This window comes from Canis lupus, chromosome 7 (assembly GCF_003254725.2).
Source record: "Canis lupus dingo isolate Sandy chromosome 7, ASM325472v2, whole genome shotgun sequence".
NCBI classification, from domain to species: Eukaryota; Metazoa; Chordata; class Mammalia; order Carnivora; family Canidae; genus Canis; species Canis lupus.
Window position 1 is genome coordinate 79667466 of NC_064249.1, and position 15982 is coordinate 79683447.

At 53.9% G+C, this 15982-nt stretch overlaps 1 protein-coding gene across 7 annotated transcripts in view; it reads right to left on the reverse strand.

The window, feature by feature from the left end:
• The window catches only part of CTIF (cap binding complex dependent translation initiation factor), a 282057-nt gene that overhangs the window by 85318 nt on the left and 180757 nt on the right, over positions 1–15982 (reverse strand). For 5 of the 7 annotated variants that reach the window (XM_025429642.3, XM_025429644.3, XM_025429639.3 and 2 more), the window contains 2 exons: positions 5918–6410; positions 2997–3296 (listed from right to left, as the gene is read on the reverse strand). In XM_025429642.3, the coding sequence (XP_025285427.1) occupies positions 2997–3296; positions 5918–6410 (793 nt within the window). The remainder of the gene's footprint in view (positions 1–2996; positions 3297–5917; positions 6411–15982) is intronic. The other 2 variants (XM_025429643.3, XM_025429641.3) reach the window with 1 other exon arrangement.

The window sequence follows — 15982 nt, forward strand, 5'->3', positions numbered from 1 at the left end:
GGAGGGCACGGTCCAAAGCCCGTGCTGAAAGCTGTGTTTACAGGGCATGTCACACCCTTGCCCCACTGCAGCCAGCATCCCAGGCTGGGGCTCTGACATCAAGGCAGCAGCCTGTCTGGCCACACGAGGGGCATCTCTGAGGCCACTGAATGGCAGTGGGCCTGGGGAGGATGGAGCTAAGTATGAACTGCAGAGGGAGAAAAGGGAGGGAAGAGCCCTGGGGTGGGCGCGGCCCGGGCCAGGAGAGGGATAAAAACCAGGTCTGCTAGAATATGAAGGCAAGTAAGAAAAAAAGCCACCCCCGTGGGCATTGAGAAGGCAAGTGGGGTTTGATGAGCCACATCCGCTTCCCTCTTTTCTTGTACCTTGTGAGCCTGGGGTGGTGGATGGCCGTGAATCATACTGCCTGGGAAGCTGACTTCCATCTGCCGCCTCCTCGGGGCCAGAGGGAAGCAGCAGGTCCCGAGGACGCCCAATCAGACCCACGGGGCTGGCTTCCTCTGGACCTTGTGTCCAGAGAATTGACTCCCTCCCCATCAGGAGCACATCCAGCCTCCCACGGGGCCTTCAAGGGGCTCTCTCCTCAGCCTATATGAAAGCTGGGGCTGCAGGTGGTGGAGAGGGGGTGCGTGGGGCTCACTGGGGAGTTCTAGATTTCTAAATATCTGACCCACTAATCTTCCACCCAGGCAAATGGCAGATGTGGGACCAACAGCTGTCCTCTGCCCCAGAGACAAGGTGGCATCAGAGGGCCGGGTCTTTTGGGCTAGCTCCCAAAGCACAAGCCGTAGGTGTCACTGAGCCAGGCTGTTGGGGGGTGGGTTTCTGAGGACAAGGGGCATCCAGGACCATCTTTTGCAGCAGCGGCACTCAGAGAAAGTGAGGGAGGAGGGGCTCCCATGGGGCCCCTCGTGCCCGACCTCCAGGCCCCTGACTCATCTCTGGCAGCGGGAACCCATGAGGGACACTAATGAGAGCCCTGCAGCCCAGCCCAGCCCCTCCCGAGGCCCAGCTCCTCCCGAGGCCCAGCTCCAGCGGACAACTACTCGTCCAGGTCAAGAAGCCCCATCTCCCGGCGTTCAGGTTAGTGCTCTTGCCCCGCGCTCATGTTTGCCAGACTGTGTCTCTTGGCAAAGCTATTTCCATGCGACATTATTAGCTGAGGACACAAAGAGGCCTCGTTGAGTCCAGCGGGGCCATACACGTTCCCTTCCTGCTGTGCTCAGCCAGCCCGCCCTGCGGCCAATGGACAGGCGGGTATGCCACGGACCCCTCTGTGGCTGAGCATGTCCCAGGACGGACGCCCCGCCAGACGCTGTGGGCAAGGCTGCTCCGACCATAGATCGTTGGACGAAATGCCTGACCCGGGCAGGAACCTGGGCGGACCCATGGCCAGCGCCCTTCCCAGCTGGGTGCACTTGCCCCTACACCCTGTCTGTCCCTCCGCCACCGGCTCCGGTGACATTGCTTGGGGTTGGCAGCCATTGTCTACAAGTCTGGCCCTTCTCTGAAAAAGAACAAGAGCCAAAGCTGAAGGCCGATCCCTCCCTGACTCCCCATGCCCGGCAGTACGTGGCAGACAGGCCGCTCCCTGCTGCCGCTGCCCTCCACACACTCCCAGGACATTCCGGCCCATGAGGAACATGCCCGATGTGCAAATCCCTCAGGTAATGCGGGAATTCATCACCAGGGGAGCGTGGGCGATCCAGGAATGGGAACCTGATCGGGGCCTGGAGCTGGAAAGAAATAGCCAGGGCTGGCCAGCGAGGTCTCAGGTTGCAATGAGCAGACTCCCCAGCAAGAGGGGAGGACAGCAGCGAAGAGCCCTATGGGCAGCACACAGAGGGGGCTCCCTCCTCCCTGTGACGGGGGAGGAGACAGCAGACGTCGAATCAGGTGGTTGAGCCCAGGGTGACCGCGTGCCTGGGTGAGCGCCTGGTGTCTGGGTATAATCATGGAGACAGCCCCTGCACCTCTCGGAAGTGCTGTGGTTTGGGTGACCCATCACACTGTTGTGCTTGTTCAGACAGACCTGCAGGTGGTCCCCTCCAGCCCTGCAACTCTGCTGTCTGACCTCCCAGCCTCCTGTCCTACGTGACCTGGAAACCAATTCACATCTCAACTAGTCCCAGGTACAAAGTCAGGGTCGAAACGACTTTCCCCCGCCGAGGGTCCCCCAGCGTGGTGGCTGTGCCATGCCACCTGCTGGCTCTCCCTGACACCGCCAGTTCACTTGCTAGGACCTGAGACAGAAGAGTGGGTACTGGACCCGAGCCCATGAGATGCACCAGGGCCTGCCTGCCAGCCTCAGCCTAGTGCCCACACCGGAACCTACGACACATCAGCCGATGCTGATGAAACCAGCACTGCACGCCAGCCCCGCGGAGGAAGAAACGGAGGGGAATTGGGACTGAGCTCTCTGGAGGGATTCTGAGTGAGAAAGCACCAAGGAATGAGACAGTCTCTGATCTCGAGGCTTTCCCTCTGCCTCAAAAGTGGTCCCGGGAAGCTTAGTGTATCGGCAGCCAGATCAAACGCTTTCTGCTCACAGCCATCTAAGCACCAGTTACACCACCTCCGGGGGCTGGGGGGGGGGGGGGTGGTCCAGGGCAGGAAGAAGAGGGGGCAGAGAAGTCCACAGCACGCTCACGTCTGCTGGGACGCGGAGAGGTCAAACATAGAGACTGGTTAAGACCAAGCGTCAGCTCTCTTATCGTGGAAATAGAAAGAGGGAGGGGCTGGTTAAACATGAAACACCTATAAAATTAAACCGGTCCGTCGTAACCATGGAGCACTAACGCAAACACACGCCTATCTGGCACTCGCCCCTTGCCCCTCGAGTGACTCTTTATTTTCTATAATTAATCAAGCTGGGGTGGAACTTGGGGAAAGTTCACCCGTGGTCAGAATCCGCAGCCTTCTCTCTAGTAACAGCCCGCAGCGTGGGGCGGGGGGAGGTCTGGCGAGGGGAGGCACGGCAGGTGGTGTCTGCCTACCTGAAGCATGTTGAGAAGCAGGCTCCGGAACTTGGTCCCCTCCACCATGAAGAGTGCCATCTTGTCACACAGCTTGGCGGCCGTGAAGGCGAAGCTGCGGTCAGACACAGCCTTCTGGTAGATGGTCCGGACGATCTCCCCCAGCATCTCCTCAGAGTTGGTCGAGTTCTGGGCCTCCTCCATGAAGGTGGTGAGCTTGGTGTCCACGTCACTGCTGTTGTTCCGCATGCTGTTCAGGATCTCAATCAACTTGTCCATCTTGTTCTGCTGAGGGTTGGTGGTCTCCACGGCCACTTCGTCCTGGGGGGCATGGGAGACAGACCGAGGCGCACCTGAGTGGAGCCGAGGTTACTGCGGGGGACGGGGGACCAGTGGAGGGAGGGCTGCTGCCCCCAGAACGGATCTAATCCTACCTTCTTGAATCTGGGGTCTGGCACCTCTGGGAATGCTGACCTCCACCAGGGACCCTCGAGCCCCAGGGTCCTCTGCTGACCTTTCTCTTGGCTCCCGTAGCATCTGGGGCTGATCCTTCTTGCAAGCTCTAGCACTTACCCAGGATTCATATATACTGGCTGTGTTTGTCTACTTACCCATAAAATGCCTCAAGCTAGAAATGATTTAATGGGGTTTGTACAAGATGAAATAAGATAACAAATGAAATACTGAGTCTAAGGGAAAATGAGGGCAGGAAGGAGGGAAGTATCCAGAATGCCCACTACCTTGGTTAAAGGCGTCCATGGATCGGCTAAATCTTATCTTCCAGACTCCTGGTTCCTACAGTCCAAGGACAATTGTGGCCCTGGTTTTGTGCCCTATGGAGACCCTGCTGGACTTCTAGAACAAATGCTATCCACCAAGAAATTCTGCAACGTGCCACTAAATCGACTGCCACTCCCAGGAAGGAAATTTCAAACAACAAACCCGACACCTTTAAGAAGTTTCAAGGCAAGTGAGTCAGACCCAGGCTGGAGAAGGAAGAAAATGGTATCTGACGGTCTCAAAAGTATCTATTCAAATGCCACAGATTGATGGCCAAGAATGTAATGGCCCTACCTGTTGGCATATGAGATGAGGGCAGAAGGGCAGGGTCAGGGATACAAAGGGAGGTCCCATGCTTGCCCCTCTGTTCTCAACACGGAGAGCTCTAGGCTGGGAGGCAGAGACCAGGGTGCTAGAACCTGCTTTCTGCTTCTAGTCATAGGGCTGTGGGCAGTGGTTTCACTCTCTGGGCCTCAGTTTACTCACTGGTGAGATGAGGAGATTGGTGAGATGAGGAGATTGGTGGCAGGGCTCAGCTTTTCCTGAGCCCTGCCACCACCTACACCAATGTCCTCCTGGCCTAGGAATCTAGGGGGGCTCCCCGAAGGAGAGTCCCTGAAACCCATGTATGGGTTCTATCCCCTCCTTGCCCATCTATCTGGGTTACCATTGTGGGGGCATCTTCCAAACATATTCCATCTATCTGAGCCCCAGGGCAGAAGAGCGGTCTGCATATAAAATAACCACTACTCAGGAGGCCTTTCCACATGTCATGGCATTGAATCTTCATGGTTTGTCTGTAAGGTGTGTACAGATGAGTCACCTGGGGCTCAGAAAGGTTAGGTGACTTGCCCAAGCTCACCTAGCCAGTCAAAGGCAGAATGAGCACCAGCTGGTTTGCTGGACTCCAAAGCCTGTGCTGTTTCCCCTCCATGACTCTACAGCTACATGTAGTAGAGACGGAGGGAATGTAATTAATAACCTCCCTTCCCTGGCCAGGCTGTGGGAATAGGTCTTGGAAGGTCTTCAGGAGAACAGGACATACTGGCCACCAGCCGGGAATGGCTACACCTTTGAAAAGTAAGGAAATGAGCGAAGCTCTCCTCCTGGACCTCACAGCTTCTTGCCCCACAGGGAGCAGTGTGGTGGGAGCTCAGGGCCATGAAGATGCCAGGAGCAGCATCTCCGCTTCAAGCCCTGGCTGGGGGAGAGGCCTGACCTGCCTTGTCCTGCCTGAGTGTGGACTGGGCCTGGCTTCTCGGGCAAAAGGTAGAAGAGGGCAGGCAGTTGAGAGGGGCTGGGGAGATGCCCAGAGCTTCGAGCTCTGCAGAAGCCCCAGAAGGAGGACTCTGGGGAGGTCTGGGGACAAATCGGCCTTTCTCGGGAATGGTTCCTCAGGGTAAGAGAGTGGATTTGATGCTGCCAGTGACAGAGCCCCATCCCTTGGCTAGAGGCACAAGGACATATCCTCCAGAATCAGCGAGCCAGGCCAACTCTGGGAGCCAGGGCCAGGGGTAAAGTGAAGAGAGAGAGGCTCGGGGCAGGGGTAGGCAACATTTAAGAAGGTCCCCACTCTCAGGGCTGCACCAGTGCAGGGCGGCACCTGCGGGATGCCAGGGGTGAAGGCTTCCTCCAGTATTGTCCCTTAGGCCCTTCCTTGGCTGCAGACTGATGAAGGAGGAGAACCACACAAAGCTGAGGTCTGCTGCACTCTTCCTGACTCACCTTTGCCCTCTCCACCCGGGCGGGGACCGCAGCAGGCTGGCACTTACCTGGGGGAGAAGCATTGGTCCACCTTGTATCAATTCTGAGGTTCCCCCAAATGCCCCGTTTGCACTACCAGGGCAGTGAGTGTCTGACCGCACAGAAGACTGGAGAGAGAGCCAGGCCTTCCCCACACCCGTCCCATCGTCCTCTGGCATATGCACCTGCCTCCCTACTTCCCTCTCAGGCTGAGGCTGGTGCCCACCTGGGCCTCCCGTGGGATCTAGAAAGCCATGGGAGGTGCTCGAGGGGTTCACGCAGAGCTGGCCAGGGCCTGCCGCTGAGTGGCCGAGTGTCCCTCCAGCAGTGATAGGCCACCTCAAACCCGAGCCCACCCACCGAAGTGCCTACCTCGTGCCGTCCTCCCTGGTGCAAGAGAACAACAAAAATTCAATTACCGGTACCTTTTCTTTCAGCCTTCGCCGCAGCCTGTCTTTGGAAGACTGGAGCAGGGTAATTTTGGGCCGCTCCCCGATGCGCTCGGGAATAATACTGTCTTTACGCTTTGTCTCAGCCTCCGGACCCCCTGGCTGCTGCGGGGGCAGCCTTTCAGGAGCCCCTGGGGTGGGGGCATCAGGGCTGCGGGGGGGCTCAAGGCTGCCGTGCCCGGTGTCCCCCAGGGCGTCCTCAAGTTTGGGGCTCTCCATGGTCACGGTCTCTTTGGCATTGCGGTGGGCGCCTGCCTCCCCCTTGTCGCCCGGTGGGTGCTTCATGTTGCTATGGTGCCAGCGCCGGTTCTGGCTGTAGCCGTGATGGGTGGGCCTTCCTGAGGAGTGGGGCACCGAGCCCCCCTGGTAGGATTTCTGGTGGTCCCTGTTGTGTTTGGCACTGCCCGGCTGGTGGTCACTGTGCTGCTGGGGCTTGTTCCCTCCTGGAGGTCTCTGCTGCCGTCTGCAAACCAAAGGAGAGAGACAGGGTCACTGGGAGGACTGCTCAGGGTCCCCGGGGCGAAGCGCTAGGAGAGCGGTTCACTGAGTCAGTCGTTCATCCGTTCATTCCTTCAGCTCCCTTACTGAGCACCTCCTCTGTGCCAGGCTCTGTAGGGCCTGCAGATACAGCAGGTCCCTGGGATTACAGAGGGCTTCAAATGGGTCCTTGCGTTAAAGTATTATTTTATTCCCTTATTGGAACACACGTCAGCACATGTGTGGGGAGCAGAGTTAAAACGAGCCCTAGAGGAGTAGATCCTTCTGACTTGGGCCACAGCCACCCTGCAGCTACTCTGGAAGCAATGGTTACCCTTGTGGGGGCATCTTCCAAACATATTCCAGGCACGTGTTCCAGCAAAGATGTACACTCAGACCTGCTTCTGGTAACAAATATCCTATTAATGAATTTTCACCATAATGGCTCTTGTAAAGTTCTATCATTTGTTAAGCAACCATTTTTGGGGGTATATTGACATTTCCACCCCCTAAGCCCACCGACAAAATACGCAAGGAGAGGTTGTTATGGGCTGAATTTTGCGTCCCCGTCCCCTTCAATTCATATGTTGAAGCCCCAATCCCTACGACCTCAGAATGTGACTGGATTTGAAGATTGGGTCTTTAAAGAGGGGATTAAATTAATCCCTTAGGCCACAACGGTGGGCACCAATCCAATCTGACTGGTGGCATCCTTACAACAAGAGGAAATGTAGACACAGACACCAGGGTTGCAGGCATACAGAAGAAAGACCATGTGAGGATGTGGCAAGAAGACAGCCATCTACAAGGGAGAGATGCCTCAGAAGAAACTAATCCTGCAGCTACCTTGACTTTGGACTTTCAGCTCTAGAATTCTCAGAAACAAAATTTCCGTTGTTTAGCCAACCCTGTCATCGGTTATTTTGTTACGGGAGTCGGGAGTCGGAGCCAACTCATACAAAAGTGACACTTGACTCGCTGATCTACTGGACACACTATTTGCTAAGGTAGATAATATCACGTGGAACAAAACTGAGGTGTGCACATGGGATGAACCCCAAACGTTTTGATGTGTGCACTGAAGGCAAGCAAGGGATGGGAGGGGGCATCCTGGGGACCCTCCAGTCTGTGTACCAAGGCTGCTTCCGTCTCCGGATGTCCTTGCATGTATACCCTTCCAGTGTTTTCCATGTCATGACTTTATGGGAAGTGAAAAAGTAGAACAGGACGACTGCGAGCCCCTCAACTGACGTCGCATCGTCAGTAAAGCAAGCTTGCAGAAAGAAGACTACCTTCTAAAGAATGACCCTCGTCTGTGACCCATCTCTTCGATGGGCACAACAGACCTTCATTGCAACGCATTTTCTGTACAAAAAGGTATTAATTTACTTTAAGCCCACTTTTATGTAAACTGTTTGAACGACGATCACCCGATATTTTGTATCTGAAAATCTGGAGGCATCTGGGGTTGAGGTTAAACATACCACTTTCCCATTAAAATGAATGAAAACTTTTTTTTTTTTCCATTGAAAAGCTTTCCCTACTGGCAGGGTTTTCAGGTGGTAATTAAAGTTGTTAAGTGAGAGACAGGAGTATAGCCTTTTGTTTCCACACAAATGGTAACAACAACGCACTGTATCTTAGAAGCAGAAATCAGTGTGTTTCTGGAGGGAATTTGACGATTTGTCATAAGAGCCTTTAGAATGTGTAAACCACTGGAACTTGTAATTCCACTTGTGGCAATTTATCCAAAGGAAATAATCAAAAAAATAAAAAAGGGATGTAGGTACAAGGACGCTCACCACGGCACTGTTTAACTGCGGGAAACTGAATGTTGAACATTAAGAACACAGGATGAGACTTCACTCTGATTGGGGCACCTGGGTGACTCAGTCGGCTAAGAGTCTGCTTTTGGCTCAGGTCATGAACCTGGGGTCCCGGGATGGAGCCCCAAGTCGGGCTCCCTGCTCCTCAGGGAGCAGGCCTCTCCCTTTGCCACTACCCCCTGCTCATGCTCTCTCTCTCTCTCTCTCTCTCTGTCTCAAATAAATAAATAAAATATTAAAAAAAAGACTTCACTCTGTTGATGGAAGAAAACATGTGTTGTAGAATGTGTAGCATGGTGCTATTTTTCAAGGTAAATATTTATGTGCATAGAAAAATATGGAAGCAGACACACCAAAATACTAATGGTGGTTATCTCTGGGATGGGATGAAGATTTTTCTTTTTTTTAAATTTGTGTTTTCTAAGTGAACGTGAACATCTTTTTCTTTTTTAGGGGTGGAGGGGCAGAGAGAGAGAGAGTGCACGAGCTTTCACGCAGTCTCCACGTCTAGCACAGAGCCCCGCGGGGGGCTGGATCTCATGATTTGAGGTCATGACCTGAGCGGAGATAGAGTCTGATGCTTACCAACTGAGCCATCCAGGTGCCCCGGACAGGGATTTGTTTTTCTGAACTTTTTATTATGAGACAATTACAGATTCACATGCATTTGTTAAGAAATAACACAGATCTTTTGCATCCTGTACCTGGTTTCCTCCACAGTAATATCTTGCAGGACTGAGGTACAAGATCCTAATGGGATCTTGACATTGACTAGGGTACAGAACCTTCCCATGGCTCCTAGGATGCCTTTCTGTTGCCCCTGTAGAGGTGTCCATTCCCCTTCTAGCCCCTCCTCTTGAGCCCCCCAGGCCATAACTAATCCAGTCTTCATTTCTACAATTTGTCAGCTCTAGAAAGTTATATAAATGGAATCACACAGTATGTAGCCTGGGGGGATTGGCTTTTTCACTCAGCATCATTCCCTGGAGAGGCATCCCATCCCAGTTTGGGGGGGAGGATGTGGTTTGCATGTTCCATAGTTTGCTCCTTTTTATGGCTGAGCTGTGTTCCCTTGTGGACGCATCTGTGAGTTTAAGTGTTTACCCGCTGCAAGGCATCTGGGTTGTTTCCAGGTATTGGCTCCCATGTACAAAGCTGCTAGGCACATTTGTGTGTAGGTTTTCATGTGCACATAAGTTTTCATTTCTCTGGGGGGTGCCATTGCCGGGTCACAGGGTAGTTGCTTATTTTTTGGAAAAATTTACAAAAGATTTTATTTAGGGGCACCTGGGTGGCTCAGCGGTAGAGTGTTTGCCTGCAGCTCAGGGCGTGATCCTGGGGTCCTGGGATCGAGTCTCACATTGGGCTCCCTGCAGGGAGCCTGCTTCTCTCTCTGCCTGTGTCTCTGCCTCTCTCTTTGTGTCTCTCATAAATAAATAAATAAATATAATAATAATATTTTTTTTAAGATTTTATTTGAGAGAGAGAGAGTGAGCATGTGCAGGAGGATGGGTAGAGGGAGCGAGAGAATCCAAGCAGACTCCTAGCTGAGTGTGGAGCCTCTCCAACTCCGAGATTATGACCTGAGCTGAAACCAGGAGTCTGCTGTTCAACCAACTGAGCCACCCAGGCGCTCCAGGGTAGTCGCTTATTTAGAGAAAAAAAAAAAAAAAAAGCCCAAACTGTTGAACTATTTTCCAGAGAGGTTATATTCCCACCAGCAATGCACAAGCTGCTTGTAGTCATTATTTCTCTGGGTAACTCCAAACCCATCCTTTCCCTCCTTCTACTGAATGGATTCTGAGAACACGGATGTTAGAGAGGCTATTACGGATTCCCAGGTCCCAGAAGCTTGTTCACTTTGCCCTTTTTCTGCCCATTTTCTCGGTGTGGCTCAGATCGGATCATTTGCCTTGCTTGCACGGTGCTGGTTCTTCCCTGTCCCTACTGCCCTTGAGCCCATGCATTGAGTTTGCAACTATTAAGTTCCATTTGGTAATTTTGTTATAGCTTCTATTTCTTTGCCAAGGCCTAACGTTTCCTTTGTGTCAAGCATGTTCCTAATTGTTCTTTGCGCGGCATTTTTATGCTGGCTGCTTTACAGTCTTTTGTCTGATAATTCTAACATTTCTGTCATCTGGGTATTGGGATCGATTGTGTTTTTTCATTCCGTTAAGATCTTTCTGGGTGTCAACATGACTAAGAGATTTTTGGTTGAAACCTGGACATTCTGGGTATTATATTATGTGAGTGTGGACTTAAGTCCAGAGCCTTGGAACTGTTTGAACTGGCTTCCTTGGACCTTGCCCCAGGAGCGGAGAGGGCTGCCACGGCTCGGAGTAGAGGTTGGGTCCCCTCCTGGGCCTTCTCTGACACCCCGAGCGGCTCTTCTTTGCTGGTGAGCAGGGAGGATTCTGGGCCTCCACACTGACGCCTCCCTGGCAGGGGCGGAAGGGTACACACTGCTCCTCCCCACGTGGCCCCTCCTGACATCACCGGGAGCAGGGAGCCTTGACCCTGGGGGTGGCAGTGGGATTCTAGGCTCCCCGGGCAGCCTCCACAGACATGGGGGCAGTGCTCGACCCCACAGGAGCGCGTGCCCGCTCCTCACTCAGCCTCTCTGACACCACCCTGCTGGAGCCTTGGACACCCCCTCCCAGCCTGGTGAGTGTGAACTTTTGGCTCCTTCCTTGGCCTTTGCTTGTGTGGGTCAGGCCCGAGCCTGCTTTTTTATTTATCTTTTTTCTGGGAGCTTTGCCTCATCCAAGAGTTTTCTGCCTTGTGAAGCAGCAGGTCCTTCTTTCCCGGCCCTTTGGCTACATGGCACGAGTTCGTCGGGGCTGTTTGGTCTCCCTCGGCCGAGCGGCGTTTCTGGATTGCTGGCTTCCTTAGCTCCAAGCCTGGGGTCTGCGCAGCCGGCCAGAAAACTGCAGCAAGTTACCACTGTGTCATTCCTCGGGTGCCGCGGTCTCCAGCCCGCCTGCTTCTCCCCGGCTTTCGGAGTCCTCTTGTGTTTGCTGTTATATAGAATGTTCAGGGTTCCTAGTTGTCTGTATTTATTTTAACAACTTCAGAGTCATTGTAGAAACATCCGCAGAAGCCTGGTGCGTTGAACTGAGCCAGGCTGCCGGGATGTGCCCTGGGTCCTTCTCGTGAGGCCTGCGTGGTAGTTCTCATCGTTGGGTGTCCAGGTTCCATCTCATTGGGTCTGACGTGCATCGCTGGTGCAAAGAGCCATGCTGCCCTGACACCTGCGTGGAAGAGGCAGCCCTGCCACCTAACACCCCTCGGCTCTGCTGGCCTGCCTAAAACTCTCCATTTTATTGCCCAGTGGATTCATCCTAAAAACAGAGACCATCAAGGGACCAAGGCTGTAAGTTCTGGAAGATGGTCAGTTTGCATTCACGGTGCGGGGCAGGGATCACGCGCACAGGCGCCCAGGAAGCACTGGGCCTCGTCCGCCAAGTGAGTCACTGGGTCAGCTTCTTTCCAGGATCGCCAACTGGCTTTCACACTGCCCAGACCTAGGTCCAGATGCCTGAGACTCGAGTCACCTGCGAAGCACAGACCCACCTCCATGGGGAGATCCAGGAGGAATTCCACAGCCCTCCGGCTCCTCGGGGTACACACACGACGGAGACCGGAACCCTCCCCCTGCTTTTAGTTTTCAATGACTTTCATAATTTGCCCTTTCTCCTACCGTTCTCTTTGTTCTGAGTATGAGTAATTTTTAAGAGAAGAACCTTGGAAATTCCCTGGCAGATAATGTTTGATTCTCACGACTTTTCCCATCCTTATTTAGAAAATTTGCAACTATGGCTCAAGGAATGCCCCCAAAGGATGGCTGACCAAGGCCTTCCCATCATTTGTCTTGAACTGTCTGGCTTCCCACTTGCTATATCAGGGATTTCCCTGTCTCTGCCCAACATCCTCCCTCTTGCGGGGGGGTGGGGGGGGGCGCCTCCCTCCCCCAAACAAAGCAAAACAAAACTTCTCTCCACCTGGGGGAGGAAGGAGGGAATTTCTACACGGTTGGGGGTCAAGGGCTCAGCAAGAATTCAGCTCGGTCTTGCAGACATTCTGCTGCTCTTGCTGGCCCTCGGAGCCAGCCAGCAATGATCAAGAATGCCCAGGTGGCCAGGCGCTGAGGCAGGGTGTGCTCAGACCCATTTGGCCTGGTGGCAGCCCCTTTGCACACACAGAGTGCTGTCCACAAGCAGGAGTGGAGGTCTGGGAGTCCATCCTTAAGGGCCCCCTCCTAACTGGGCAGTCAAGATATCGGAGTCAAAAGGAAGAGGGTTGACGGGGGTGGGGTGGGGTGGGGTGGGGGCTGGACGGCTGGGTGATCCCTTGGGAGGGGCGGCATGGAAGAGCCAGTTGCCATTGGAGGCAACAGGCATGAAGCCTTTCTCTTTCCCTTTCTTCTTTCCTCTTCAAGGCTCGGATCAGCTTTCAGGGCCACTGATTGTTGGGACCGGTCTCCATGTACAGGCTGGTCAAGGAGCTTTCTTCCCATTTTACAAGTAAGTCAACTGAGGCTCCATGAGGTGATGTCCCACATGCTCTCCAGAGTGTGCCCAGCCTGTTGGCGAGTCCCAGCACCAGCACCCACCTCCTGACTGCCTCCCGTTTGCCCTCCGATCCACGATCCAGCCCTTTAGGACAGAAGGGCCGAGAGGGCCCTCGCCATCAAAGGAGCCGGGGGGGGGGGGGGAGCTGGGCCTCAGGCCCCCACCTTGGAGACCCAGGCTTCCCTGCTCTGGCCATTCACAAATATTTGTCAGCGGTTGCCAGCTGCGCCAGCCAAAACCAGCTCCTCTCTCCTCTGTGTTTGTTGGTCCTGGGTTTCATCAATACCTCTCTTTAGGGGCCAGCTGGCCGCTTACCATGAAACCTGTGGGTTTAGGTTTGGCCTGGCTGTGGAGGAGTTGCTCCCGTGGCCAGGCAAGGAAGCACTTGGTCTCTGATGTACGGATGTGTGGGGCCAGGTTCTGGAAACATAGTAGACAGGCCATTTTGCAGCCTCGCGAGCAAAAATATAGATAGATAGATAGATAGATAGATAGATGATAGAATAAAACAAAAAGGCAAAAATCCATCTCCCTGTCTGCTTATTATGCTCTAATCTCTCTAGGGAAGTTTCCTTTGGTGCTGGCGGTAGAGGGGAGAGGAATGGCTCAGGAGAGTAGATTAATATTCCACTTGTGCTACTGGCAACACCTGCTGTTAGGGAAATAATGCCTTGTTTTTTTGTATTTTGTTGTTTTTTTTTTTTTTTTTGGAGAGTGGAAATTGTCAGTATGCTTTTTCCATGCTTTTTCCACTCATTTAGTTTATTCTTTCTTCTTTGGGTTCTGAAATCAGATGTCTTGTTTCACTCTAAGATTGCGCTCTTTTATTAAAAAAAAAAAAAAGAAAGAAAGAAAAAGAAAAGTTCCCCACACCACAGCTGCATTTTGGGAGGTGGGTGTAGGGAGAATAACTTCAGATTTTGTTTTAAAAAAATGATTCTAACAGCAGTCCGAATGCAGACAAACGTCTCTCTGTTCATTTTTTATTTCATAATTGTTCCCAATGAGATATTCCGAGGGCCACTGACTTATTATGGTTCTCTCCATGTCGGACACTTTACCACATAATTTGTAGGTCTGCTTAAAAATTTCTGAAAGCAAAATTCCTAGGGCAAGTGGTTTTAAAACTATGCAGGGGCTCATATTTCTTGCCGTCAGAGAAAGTGATGATTGCTCATTACTAGCCGAGGCGCCTCTACTCCTGCCCACCTACACACGCCCTGTGCAGGGTGCCACCTTCCCCGCCCCAGCCCGGGGGCAGCGCCAGAGCGTGACAGGCTGTGTGTCCCCGGGGCTCCTCGGCAGCTCCGGGCCGCCCAGCTCAGCGTGGGCAGGTGGCGCCTGGGAACCAGGGTCCTGGCCACACACACGCCTGCTCCTGTTTGCTTCAGCAGGGAAAGTGGGAGGTTCGGGGAGCCACCCCAGGGCAACGTGCCACTGGCTTGGCAGAGGCACAGGGTCCTGGTGGCCTGTGTTGACTGAGCACCTACTGTGTGCTCGGGGCTGGAGGAGGTGATGGAAATCCCCTGGGTTTGTTTCGAGGCCCCCCACGGGCGTGCGGCTCCGCGTCTGTCTCCAGCTGTGTGGTCCCGTCTCAGGGGTGGCTGTGATGCTTGTGGAGTGACCGTATGTGACAGTGGCACAGGTGACTGAGCCACGGTTCAGAGAGGTTGCCCAAGTAGCTAGTGATGAGACCTGTTCCAGGAGTCCATCAGTCTCCACGCTCAGGGACTGCCCGAGATGTGAGATGACGGGATTTTGCAGGTGCCTGTTTGAGGTCCTCCCACTGTTCAGAGAACCGGGATGCCACTGCAGCTCATGCAACCACATTCCCCGTGGTCACAAGGGCCAACATCCTGGCGGCGTCGGCTGGCTGTGCCCACATCGGGCCTCTGGCGGTCCCTGGAGGACGGCGCCTGTGTGCTTCGGGAACACTCCCGCTGCCTCGGACGGCCAGCCAGGCTCCGGGCTCCCCCGCTCCCACACCTGTGGGACTCTCCTTGTGCGCACAGTTGGGAAGAAAATAATTCAGGACTGAGGCCTTGGCCAGCCAAGGCAAAGGTTTGCGTCAGAAGTCCGGTTGGCCACTGCCACGGATCGAAAGCCGGAAACCTGACTTTTATGTGGCCCACGGGATGCTCTGGGGTGGAAACAAGAGGGTCCGAGTGGTGCCTCTACCCCCTGCCCCCAAAGGCAGAGAAGAGACTCTTCCAATCATAGAACGCATGAGCAAACCATGATGGGAGGGAAGGCTGCTTCATTAATTTTTCTGTAAAGGTCTTATTTATTCATGAGATACACAGAGAGGCAGAGACACAGGCAGACGGAGAAGCAGGCTCCCTGCCAGAAGCCCGACATGGGACTCGATCCCAGGACTCTGGGGTCACACCCTGGGCCAAAGGCAGATGCTCAACCGCTGAACCACCCGGGAGGCCCTATCACCTCATGAATTAAACATGTTCTGAGATCGTGCTGTGAGTGTGGGGTGATCAGAGGTGTCAGTGGGCTTGCCCGCCCTGGGCAGAGCTCCTGGAACACCAGGGAAGCCGGGCCTATGGGTGACAATGGTTGTGCTGTCCCCCAAGAGCAGCCAAATGCATCTCCTGATCCCATCATTGCCCCAAGGCCCTGCCCAGCAGCCTTCCCCAGCTCCCTAAGGCCTCTTCCCTGTCCTTCTGACTCTTGATGGCATTATGGCCTGATCCCCCGTCTACACCCCTGCACAGCCTCATGTGTTCTTCTTGCAGGCCTTGGAAGTATCCCCTTCTTTCGGATGGGGTGGAACTCTCTCTGTCCATCCCTCGGGGTCTGGCTGGAGCTGGGCACTCATGCATGCCTCCAGGAAGCCCCCCTGCCCCCGCCCCATGCATGCCACGGCCTGGGGGCTTGGTGATGACTCTGACCCACGGCTATGCCCCTGTAGCACTTAGGCTCCATGTGCAGAGACAGTCGCTAATCCATAAACCACAGAAACAGGTTATTTGGCTGCAACCAGGGACAAGAGTCATGAAGGAAAGGAAACAGAGAGTAGCACCAGCTCTGTGGCAGCCGGGTCACAGACGCAGGACAGACTCATAACATGTGGGACCATGTGCAACAGGACAAAGCAGGCCTCTCGTTCCAACACTACTGAGAGTTTCAGGATGGGCCGGTGAAGGTTG